The sequence below is a fragment of the Leopardus geoffroyi genome, chromosome D3, assembly GCF_018350155.1.
Source record: "Leopardus geoffroyi isolate Oge1 chromosome D3, O.geoffroyi_Oge1_pat1.0, whole genome shotgun sequence".
In the NCBI taxonomy this organism is placed as follows: domain Eukaryota; kingdom Metazoa; phylum Chordata; class Mammalia; order Carnivora; family Felidae; genus Leopardus; species Leopardus geoffroyi.
Window position 1 is genome coordinate 90,902,264 of NC_059339.1, and position 12,098 is coordinate 90,914,361.

General features: G+C 44.1%; 1 protein-coding gene across 2 annotated transcripts in view; it reads left to right on the plus strand.

Annotated features, from left to right (window-relative positions):
• Nucleotides 1–12,098, plus strand: part of TSHZ1 (teashirt zinc finger homeobox 1) — a 75,124-nt gene that overhangs the window by 35,573 nt on the left and 27,453 nt on the right. Inside the window, exon 1 of one of the 2 annotated variants that reach the window (XM_045457385.1) lies at nt 5,351–5,545. The exons of the other annotated variant lie outside the window; for it this stretch is intronic. Within the exon in view, the coding sequence (XP_045313341.1) occupies nt 5,473–5,545 (73 nt within the window). The 5' untranslated portion in view covers nt 5,351–5,472. Of the gene's footprint in view, nt 1–5,350; nt 5,546–12,098 lie in introns of those variants that run through there. 2 annotated transcript variants of the gene reach the window in all.

Here is a 12,098-nt window from a genome sequence, read left to right on the forward strand (position 1 = left end):
CGCAGCTTGCTGAATGAGAGGGGCAGGAGAGGTCTGGGGAGAAGACTCAGCGGCTGTCCCTGGCGGTGGGGGGGCTCACCATGGACCACCCTGGCTCTTCTGCCTGCTCGCCTTACTTGTCTGCTCCCGGCCTCTTTAAGGGTGAAGGTTCGAGTCTTTTTGGCACCCGCCTTCCCCCACACTCCAGTCTCCTGGGTCTCCGGGTTTGGTGGCACTGTCTTTGCACACATCTCTGCAGGGGCCACCCCCCGCCCCCCGGATGTGCCTGGTCACCAGCACTTCATGCTGGGCCAGCTGCTCAGATCTCCCTTTCCAGGACAGTCCACCTGTAGCTCTCCCCACAAAGGTCCTGGAGAACACTGTCATGGAAAAGTTTAAGAATCCCGAGTTTCTTGGGACAACACGTCGTGGGTCCTGGGGAAATGAATGTATCCTGCTCAGGCCCCAGTCTCTCCATCTCTGAGGTGGAGGGGTGGGGTTGGAAGCAGGTTCTGTTCTGGCCTGGCCTCTGCCCTGCACTCCGCCTGGGGCTCCTTCCCGCTCTTCTGTCCATCGGCAGTGAATCTCAGACTTGACTTCCACCGTCCATTCCCGGGGCCCCCTACGCCGGCCGAGTACCTGGGAGAACTTCCCAGCACCGAGTTCTCCTCTGTTCCTCAAGTCCGGCCCTGCTCACCGTGTCTGTCTTCCTCGCTAGAGTGAGGGCAGCTCGAAATCGGAGCCGCCTTCCCTTTGCCCCTCCACCGCCGAGGACGGTGCCCGACACACTCTAGACCCCGAGTAGACTTTGGGTGAGTGAATGAGCGGACGAACGGCCAGCCAGCCAACGAATGAATGGATCGTTCAATCTTACCAGTTCTTCTGCCAAGATCCCCCTTTCCTGGAAGCTGAAAGAACAGTCCCTTAAGGAAGGGACCGTAGAGCCCTTTGGTCTCCACAGGAGGCTTTGTCACCTTGGGGCTTCAGGCTTCGCCCCTTGCCAGAGTGTAAGTTCCTCAGTGAGCTCATGCATCTTTGCACCGGGACGCCGCTTGACCAGATCACCCAACGGAGTGACTCTGAGTTACCAGCAATGTTGCAGTCGTGCATTTAGGGCTGGCGGGATGGGGAGGGGGCAAGGAGGGGGTCTTCGATGGGGGGCCTTTAGCGGATGATGAGCAGACTGAACCCAGGCGGGCTGGGCAGTTGATGGTGGCAGGTGAGGACCCCGGACTTTCACTCCAGTGTCTGTCTCGTGAGGGGGCCCTGGACGTGGCGTATTCGCAGGCGAGGTATCATCTCTGTACTTAGTGTCACGGCTGGTCCGGTGCACTTCGAGTTCTTCTCACCCTGCACTGTTACCCTTGTAGCACCTACACGTATTTTCCGTATATTTTATTAGAAATGTATTTATTAGATTCCTTCTTCAGTTATTTCTGCCTGTGTTTGTTCATTTTTCTGTTGCTTTGTTCATTTTTTTATGGATTTGGAAAAATTCTAATAAGGATGTTCACTCCTCTTTCTAGTATCTGTGTAGTAGCAAACCCTTTGGTTTGACTTAAAAATTAGTTTGTGACGGGGGCACCTGGGTGGCTCAGTCAGTTAAGCGTCCGACTTCGGCTCAGGTCAGGGTCTCGCCATCTGAGTTCGAGCCCCACGTCAGGCTCTGTGCTGACAGCTCGGAGCCTGGAGCCTGCTTCGGGTTCTGTGTCTCCCTCTCTCTCTGCCCCTCCCCTGCTCACACTCTGTCTCTCTCTCTAAAAAAGAAACAAACATTAAAAATATAAAAAAAAAATTAGTTTGTGGTGTTTTTGCCCTCTTCTGTTACCTTTTAAGATTACACAAGTGAGATATATATATATACATGTATATATATATACACACACACACACATATATATGTATATAATATACACACAGACACACGCATGTGTGTGTGTGTATTAAAAACCTTGAACAAAGAAAACGAAATTTTAAAATAGATGAAGCTTATGTGAAATCCTATCCTCTAGAAATAACCAAAGTTGATATTTTGGTGTAGAAGGATCTTTTCCTATGCAAATATATACATATAAGTACTTTACATAGATTTTTTACCAAAGTGGTTTCTTCTTACATAGTTTGTTTTACAGTTTACTTTTTAGCTCATAACATTTACCATGCCAATATAGACCTGCTTTGTCATTTTAAGTACTTGCATATTATCCCATTTTATTGATATGCACAATTTAGTTGAGAAATCAACCATTGTTGGAAATTTAGTTCTGGCTCAGTTTCACAGATGTAAACAACGATGTAATTAATATCTCTGTATGTATATCTTGGCAATAGTATCATCATTTCCTTGATAAATTCCCAGAAGTAGAATCACCAGGTCAAAGGTTTGGGCTGTTTTAAATTATTTTGGTACATACACTGCCAGCTGGCCTTCTGGGAAGGCTGTGCACATTTCCAGCACCCCCAGAACTGTGTGTTTCCCTGGGCCGTGGCAGAGTTTTGATGGACTGAGCTGTTTTGATGCAGTCTCACCGGTCCTTTCCTGCATAGTTTCCGCCTCTGAAGTAATGTTTAAAAGGCATCTTCCAACCTCCACGATTATGTAAATACTCAGTTTTATTGTCTTCTAGTAATTTTATGGATTGATTCTTTTTAAATATTTGGTATATCTGAAATTGATTTTGGCATAGGGTGCGTGGTGGCCATGTGACTTCATTATTTGTTTTCAGGTGGCCAGTTTTCCCAGTTCCGTTTAGTCAAAGATCTGTCCTCTCCACACGGAATTCTACAGATGCTCTTTCATTGTCCGCGGGATTCTTGTATATGTTCGGGGCTGTCTCTTAGCTTTCCCTGTGATTTAAATGAGCGGTCTGTCTATTCCTGACCTGTACTCCCTGTTTTAATTACTGAGGCTATGTAATATATTTTGAAATAATCTAATAGCTTTCTATCCACCCCCTAGACCCATTACTCTTCTTTTTTTTCAAAGAGTGTTATTGTTATTTTTTTGTTCCTCTGTATTAGATGAGCTTTAGAACCGCTTTTGTAAGCTTAAATAATACTTCAGATAGTGGGATTGGAATGATGTTGGGTTAAGAAATTAATTCAGGAAAACTCAGCATCTCCACAGAAGTAGTTTGCCATTCTAAAAATAAAAATGATATGTTTTCAAATATATTCAAGTCTTACTTTTTTTTTTTTATACTTTTAGGAAGGTTTGTGGATTTTCCACATACTGTTTGTGTCTTTGTTCTAGCTCCCAGGCTGTTCATTTCTTTAGCTGTTGGTTGTTGCTCTTGTGACTGGAGTTACTTTTCTGTTGTATTTTAACTGGTTATTATTGGCGCATTGGAAATCTATTGATTTTCGATAACTTTCTAGCAAGCTTTTTATATTAGCACGCGTTGTTGTTAATTTTGCCTATAGGAGCTCCGTCCTACATTTTAGTACTTTTTTATGGCCACCTTCCCTTGTGGCTTTTCTGTTTAAAACGACAAAAACAACAACACCAACACAGTAGCTGGTCAACGTTGATTAGTTCACGGAGAAGCTTTGGATTTTTTGTTCTTTAAGTCAAGGATCGGTTGAGAACGATGCCTTAAAGCATCTTCTGCGAATAAATCCCTGAGGATTTACAAATGACCAGAATGGTGGCAGTCCGGCAAGTGGGGGACGGAGATTTCCCTCGGCTGGTGGAGAGTCAGGGAGGTACTGGGTCTATTTAGCCTGAAAAGGAAACCGTCTTCACGTCTGTGAAGGCTGGCTGTTTCAAAAGTGAAATCTTTTCAGAGTGAATTGGCAGGAAAAGGAGCTTAAACATGGTGAAGCAGTGAGAAGGGCTATATTTGAATATAAACACCGCCCACTGGACAGCGGGTTAGGAAGGGAGGGAGAGGACCTGATTTTTAAAAAGTGTGTTAATAATAGTGAAGTCTTCCTGATTCGACCACAGTCTTCAGGGTTGGGGACGGGCTTGGGCACTTGTCTTCTAAATGTGCCACTTTATAACATCCTTACCAAGTTTTCCAGAGTTCTCTGGTGACAGGGACTACATCTTTACAAACTTATCAAATCACATGGGTTTACACGTGTAGTGTTTATTTCTGTTGCCCATGCCGAATTCCTGCTGAAGATCCTGAAAATCCTTTAGGGCCCGGGCCTGGGGTAACATCTACCAAAATATTTATGCTTTTTGGGTCATCTCTCATGGTCGTCTTTAACCTAATGTAAAATAATTTTTTTTTAATGGTTTTTATCTGGCTTTAAAATGAAAATTAAATCTTGGTGTGTTATATTCTGTATTGTAATTTGGAATTGACAGTCATGTATTTGTTCAGCTTTTATAATACATCATGGGCCCCCCCACCCCCACCCCGTCACCCTGTCTTGCCTACCTGTGGAAAGGGGATGTTTACTGCTTTGTGGGACACTAGGAGGGTTTACAGCGATCATATATAAATAAGGCTGTAAGACACTCATAGACACGTGTATATCATTTTTGAAACAGTACAGCCTCGCCTATCCAGAAACCAATTAATTACCATCTTTATTTTTCCGGAACAGCGCTAAGAATCAGAAGGGATGAAAGGACACTGGGCATCGAAAGCCCATGCGTTGAATTCATGTATTTATTGGTAGACAATATCTCTGGGTCCTCCCTCACTCACCATTTGAATTTTATTTTTCCGTCACACATGGTTGTAATGGTCACGCATACCTGTTCTAGGCCATTGCAAATTAACAGTAGCAAATTGGAAGTAGGCAAAGGCAGACAGAGAACAGTGAGAAGTGATAACAGGAGACCTAATAGTAAGGGAGAAGAAAGAAAAAAAAAAACTATTGTAGAAGAATGAATCACATGAAAAACATAGCACTGCAGCCCATTTATTGGAAATGGCATCGTTCTCTGCCCCTTTGTGGCCGTTACTGATTGCCCCAAGTTTTTATATGGAGTTGCCAGGCACATTTTAATTGTGTGCAATATACTTTAAACAGCGTGGCAAAAGCATGTATATTTTATGTAGATTTTCCAGGGCTTAAACATTTTTTATAAAATTCTGCTCAAAAGAGTAACCCTTCAACTACCCAGAAGACTCCGCTTTGCCGAATGAGTTCTAACTCCCTGTGGTGGTAGTCAACAATATCTGTTAAGTCCTTGATAGGATAAATTCTTGATGTATTTTTTGGGAAGCGCTTTTGCATGTCATTTCACAATGGTTAAGTGCGCTTTCTGCATCTGTTTTAATGTGTCTATATTTTCACGTCGAATTGGCTGGAAACTATTTGGTTCTGTTCCTCTGACATGCTTATTTCCTTTCTTCCTCCCCCACCATCTGGGGTGCTTTCTCCGATGCTGCCTTTGGAAGGAGAGCGCCACTGTGCTGTCTGAACACATGTGGGTCTCGTTGCATCCACATCTGTCTGTTCACCTCCAGTGTTTCATTTGCACACTCCGTGGAGGTGGGGTGCTGCGCGCTGCCTGGAAGAACCGGGGGAAATGTTCCGTAGACACGCGCATTTGACCACCAGGGCACATTTTGCTCAGCAGGAAGCAAATGTGGTAAATACAGGTAACAGGCTATTTACACTTACACGTAACTTTTGTATTTTAACCAGTCTTTTCTTCGTCTTTTTTTTTTCTGCCAAAGCTGGGGATGCGTTATAAGCCCGTTGCCCCTTCTTAAAAGGTAACAGTTTGCAATGTGATCTATGAGACAGTATCTAAAAAGAATCTTAGGGAAATGGTGCTTGTAGTTTTCAGTGCCCATGTAAGGTCTAGTTTGTAAGGTTTCTAAGAAATAACTTTTCATCGACAATAGCCGCCTGAATTGTTTGATTTCTACTGGACACAGTGGAATTGTTGCAGTGATAAGGCAGTTACAAAACCAGAGGATAACAAATAGACCGCCTTTTTGCGAGTGTATTTTACCTCGTGTACTCAGGAGGAGTCTGAGCTAATGAAGAAAAATAACATTTGTACTTATGTCCTAGAAGAATGTCACAAGAACTATTTATTGCTCACTAAAGAAATTAAATTACTTAATGAAGGTGAATTATTAACTTAATTTATTAGGAGTTTAATTTGGGAGCTATTTTCATAGGGATATTGGCCAAGGCATGAACGATAACACTTTAACGCATAAAGACACTCAAATGACTTTAAATAGGCAACTAAGTGCATTTCAATAGAAACTGATATCTCTATGTTTTAAATAATAGCAAGTCCTCAAAAAAGACCTATTATCAATAAAACTATGCAGTCAGTAAGGAGGTATGATTCCTTTAAGGGGAATTCATTTTCAAAAGGCATATGGCTTATCATTGATAGGCACTGTGGCATTACTTTATCAGGTAAGTTCCGTTTCTCAAGTAATTGCCCCATTCCTTCTCCTCGTGGGGTGGCTGTTCATTGGTAACTTTGAGTCATTGGAGACCAGAAATCAGAGTGACCGATGTGCCTTGGGCTTGGTCATAGCTGACGAGCTAAGTCACAGAGGCTTCTGAACCACATAACCCGTAGTAGGTCATGTGTCCATGTGGCGATTGTAAATTCCAAATGGAGTCTGTGTTTCCTGGCCTTAAAATAAGATGTGTTCATCATTGCCTTTACTAGATAGTTTCTACTTTCTCCTTTTAAAAATACAGTGAGGTGGGAGGGGGGGCAGGGTTTTTTTTTTTATATCCATGTGTGAGTTAGTGATTAGGATAAAAGCCAGAACTGGTAACTTAAGGACAGTTCCCTGGAATCTTCTAGAACCATCATCATGTAACCATTGTTTTAGTGATTCATGAACTACGTGGGACAATTATGAGAAAAACATCTCATTCTTTAAGTAAACTAGGTTTTTCTTCTTTGAATTTTTTAGTGACGTTAGGAATTTCCATGGTTATATGCAATATGGGATCTTTCTAAAGCAGCACATCTAATGTAGATACAGAAACCAATATTGTGCATTTTCACCTGCCCTTCCCCACATACAAACACAGCTAGCGAGGTTAGAGGAGGCATTTTTAGGTTTGAAATTAAAAGTTTTGCTTTCTCTTTAATCTGTGACATTCCAGATGAAGTAATTTACTTATGACAGACGTATGGTGAGATGCTATTCTTTTAGAACTGTCTGGACAACTTTACTTTATTGCCTACTTATAAGAATATAGTGGTGATGTGTATTTATTGCCTCAAAGATGCCTGTGAAATACCCAGTATCATCTGCATCTCTGAAGAAAGGACCCAGCCTGTTCTTTGTTGCAGTTTTAAAGAATTCGGTTAAGTAACTCGATCAAAGTGGTCTTCAGTTGGGAGATCATTACCAAACTAATCGCCTTCATTGACAGATTACTCAAGACCCCCAAGAGCATGTGATTTCTTGTGTTTTGCAGGAATGCATTTGAAACATTTACCAAAACTCTCAATGTAACATAGAAGCTGCTAAACTATTTTTAAGTAATGGGTCATTTTTATTGCTGCTCTAAACCATGCTTCTCGTCACATGCCAACAGTTTGGTTGCTGTTCCAGAACCTTGAGTAGGACCAAGCACAGGAAGTAAGAGTTTGACATATTCCTCAGAGCAGTGCTTCCCTATGAGACAATGTTTTTAAGGTTTATTGATGGAGGATATTCACTCTGTTCCTAATCCAGGATGTTGTTCATTTAAAAAATTCGGTCTTAAGTTGCTTGAGATGCTGTATGTTAGCAGGAAAAAGTGGCTGGTATCTGTAGATAAAGTCGTGGAAGTCTTTGCTTTTGATTCTGGACTATTTCTGTCTGGTTTGGTGTCTCTGTTACAGAAAGCATAGTCTCAGGGCACCCCCAGTCCCTGGTCAAATCTGTCTTCCCTGCTGCTTATCTTCATGGTTTCAGACAACACTCCTAATTTCAGCTGCCTGATGCATGTCCCTGTGGTCCCAGAAACTCAGCTACGTCCTAGCTCCGTGGCCCGAGGCCCGTCATTTGCCTCAGTGTCTTTGTCTGTAAAATGATGGAATGGTGAGGAGGAAGTGATTGGAGGGCACTGCCTGCCTGCTCTTTGACATGAGCGCAACACAAGGTGTCTGCGGCTTTCTCGTGGTGTGGGAACGCCAGCGTGGCGGCCCCCATCTGGGCTCCTGCGTGATCACAACTCAGGTTTTGTTGGGAAGACTTGATGGAGTGTATGTGGTACACAGTGTCAGGGGGCTCTCTGCGAGCCCCGCTCCCCCACTGACATAGACTTCGTATTGAAATCACATCTCCAGTGCGTGCCAGCTCATATCGGATGCTCCTGGACACGTGATTTCGCCCACCTGTAGGCTGATGTAAGCGTTTTGAGCATGTTTAGTGCAGGCCAGGCTAAGCCGCGATGTCTGGTATGTCAGGTGTATGAAACGCATTTTCAGTTTATGTGATTTTCAATTTAGGATGAATTTATCAAGATGTAACCCTATTGGAAGTCCAAGAAAGATCTGTATATTTTTTCTCCCATTATAAAAATGTTACTAACTTGATTTTATGACCCCTTAATGAGTTATAGCTCTCAGTTTGAAAAACATTGTCCTGCAGTATGCTTTTGGGATTTCCCTCCTTATCTGGGCTCACAGTGAAGGCTCACAGGAAGGGCTCACAGGAAGGATGACGGTATAGTGAGTCATGGATGCTGTTGGTTATGATGATGATCGTGATGGTGATAAGAATGATTATGATGATGGTGACCGTGACGATGGTGATGGTGATAGTGATGATGGTGATGACGATGGTGATGGTGGTGATGGTAATAGTGATGATGGTGATGGTGGTGATGGTGGTGACGATGGTGATGGTGGTGATCGTGGTGATGGTGATGGTAATAGTGATGATGGTGATGGCGGTGATGGTGGTGACGATGGTGGTGATGGTGATGATGATGATGGTGGTGATGATGATGGTGATGATGGCGGTGATGATGGTGATGATGGTGGTGATGATGATGATGATGGTGATGGTGGTAGTGATGATGGTGATGGTGATGATGGTGATAATAGTGATGGTGATGATGATGATGGCGCTGATGGTGATGGTAATAGTGATGGTGGTGATGGTGATGATGACAGTGATGATGATGATGGTGATGGTGGTGATGGTGATAATAATGGTGGTGGTGATGATGATGATGTGATAGTGGTGATGGTGGTGATAGTGATGATGCTGATGGTGTTGATGGTGATAATAATGGTGGTGGTGACAGTGATGATGATGATGGTGATAATGGTGATGGTGACAATGACGGTGACAGTGATGATGTTAGTGTCAGCTCCTGCTTATTCACATGTTCTGAACTTATTTTTTTTTGTTAAAAAAAATTTTCTTTTTAACGTTTATTTATTTTTGAGACAGAGACAGAGCATGAACGGGGGAGGGTCAGAGAGAGAGGGAGACACAGAATCTGAAGCAGGCTCCAGGCTCTGAGCCATCAGCCCAGAGCCCGACTCAGGGCTCGAACTCACAGACCGCGAGATCGTGACCTGAGTTGAAGTCGGACGCTTAACCGACTGAGCCACCCAGGCGCCCCTTAACTTATTATTTTAATTTTAAAACAATGCATGCTTATTTTAAGTAATAGGGCAAAGTGTAAAAACATTTGCATTCATAATAAAAATGGTTAAAGAAAGTTACTAATCTTTTTCCCTTGTCTCCCTTTCTATCTCCCCTCCCACTAAGGTAACCCACAAAAACAGCCTGGTTCTTTGTGCTCGTACGTACGTGGGAAGACATATGTACTGCACGTGGGGCTATCTTTATTGTCTAAAAAGCAGTATCCATTTGTGCAGTTTGATTTTCTCACTTAAAAATAAGTCATGATCATCACTCCAGAGAGACATCCTAGTCTATTTTTAGGCTGCATACTTTTCAAGGTCCCACATTTGTTCAACTGTTCCCTTATTGGTGGATGTTCAGGTTGTTTGTGGTTGTGGACCACCCCAGACAATGCTGCTGGATACTTATGTATTTCAAGGGACATGTTCTTCAGTCGGGTGTTCAGGGGTCAAAGAATCCGTTTTGTTTTCATTGCCAAATTGCTTTCCAGAAAGGTGTCGTCAGCATCCATTTATTGAGTGTGCAAGGAGTGAGCCTCTTCTTAGGTGTGTGCCAGTCTGGCCTCACACCAACACTGTTTCTTGTTGACAGTTACCAGCTCATTCATCCTGACGGAGCCGGAGTGTGGAAGAGCAAACGAATGAATGAGTGGAAAAGTGAATGAATGAATGAATGAATGAATGAGAGCACAAATGAGGCAGGCCCGGGCTGCAGAGTGGTGTTTCTGTGTCTCAGTCCAGCTTCTCCTGTGTCCTTGGCATTGCTCACTAGGGTATGAGCTTGCTTCAGAAATAAACGTTTATTCCTATCTTCTTGGACAAGGTAAGGATTTCTTCTGCCCTTACGTTTTCCCCAGCACAGGGTCTACAACTCCGCGAGAGTACTTCCAGCATTTTGTTGTGCATGAAAGTGAGTTGAAGGTGTCCTTTCCGCATCCTACTTTTCGGCTTTGTGAAGACAAAGGCTGCCTCTTCACCTTGCGTCTCTGCAGTGAGTAATCTGGTGCCAGATAGCTGACGCTTAGTAAGTGGCTTTGAATCTGCACAAGAGTGTCGACAGGATCTCTGTGTCCACGTTTGTGAGCGAAGCCATTGTTTCCTCCCATTTTCTCATGCCTCACGACTACACACGGGGTCCCTGTTGCTTTTCCTGAGGTGGAGAGGCTTAGGCCAGCTGCTGGTTCCCCCTTGTGAAGTGTTTGCAGAGGAAAGAGGGGATGGGGATTGATTGACGTCACCCCCGCTTTCACTGTGAACTTCCGTGGGTGTGATCAGTTTTGCCTCTGTGGCGCCATCATTTGTCGTTGACATGTGACAGTACTTGTTCATTGAATGCCTGGGTACCAGACACAAATGTACAGCCACAATACATGCATGTACCCAGGGAAGCCTTAACTTCCCAAGTTTGAAGGGACCTACAGGCAGATCGGCTTTAGGTGATCTCTTAGTTTTATACTCACTGTCTCTGTAGTACCTCTGATGTCAGATATAATTGATTAAAATCACGCAAATGGTTGAAAGTGTGTTTTTTCTCCTGACTGCCGATCTTGGTCTGGGTCTCTCGTCGCCTCCCCTCTCCCCACCGCCACAGTCATCCTATAAAGACTCCTTCCTGGAGGTCCTTAGCCTGCCGAGTGGCTTAGGGGATGGATGTTGCAACCCAGCTCCGTAATTTGGGGTGTGGAGGAGGATAGGACTGTATCATGCAGAATGGATGTGCAGTAACAAAGAGCCCCCACATGTCTGCGGCCTTGAGTGACTGAACTTGCTTTGCCACGTGAGCTCCGGGCCTATCTCCGCGTAGGCTGCGTGTTTTCCGCACTCAGATACTAGGTTCGTGTTGTCTCCGCCTAGACCATTGGGGGTCACCGTGGCGGATGTGGTGGGTGGTACACACACTGGCCCTGAAGGCTCTTGGGAAGGGACATAGTATTGTTCCTGCCCACATTTCCTCAGTTGCATCTGATCTCAAGGAGTGCAGTTCTGTGATGTGCTTGGAAAAGAAGCAGCTGAATATTGGCCAATAACCCTAATGCTTGCTCTGGGGGCCAAGTAGAAAGACGAGGGAGATAGGAGAGACGGAAGGGCAGCACATTCTACGACCGTAAGGAAGAAACTCTGCCTTGTAAGAAATTAGCTAACTAATTCTGCCAAAAGAGAGGTTCCAAAACCACTTTTGATTGATGGCAACATCGTTGTAACAAATTTATGGTCTCCTGGGTGATTGCCTTGAAGGACAACAGTCCTCTCCCTCCAGAAAGATGTTCTCTGAAGGGCGTTGGAATACTTGTCAGCTGATACTGACATCTTTAATACATGGCCTGACCCATGCGCCCATTACCATAAACTCAACCACAGGCGGACATCCAGAGGTGAAGGCACCTTAGTGTTTCCTGTTGGCCGTAGAGAGAGCGTAGGAACTGCCTCCAGCCGGCAGTGCTGCCCTCCCAGAAAGCGAGGCTTCCTGTTTTGCCTTGGTGCAACAAACCTTGTTCCACCTTGTTGAAACAAACACGATTTCTCATTTGATGGTTACACAGCGTGTTCACTTCTGAACCCTGAGAAGAGGAAAC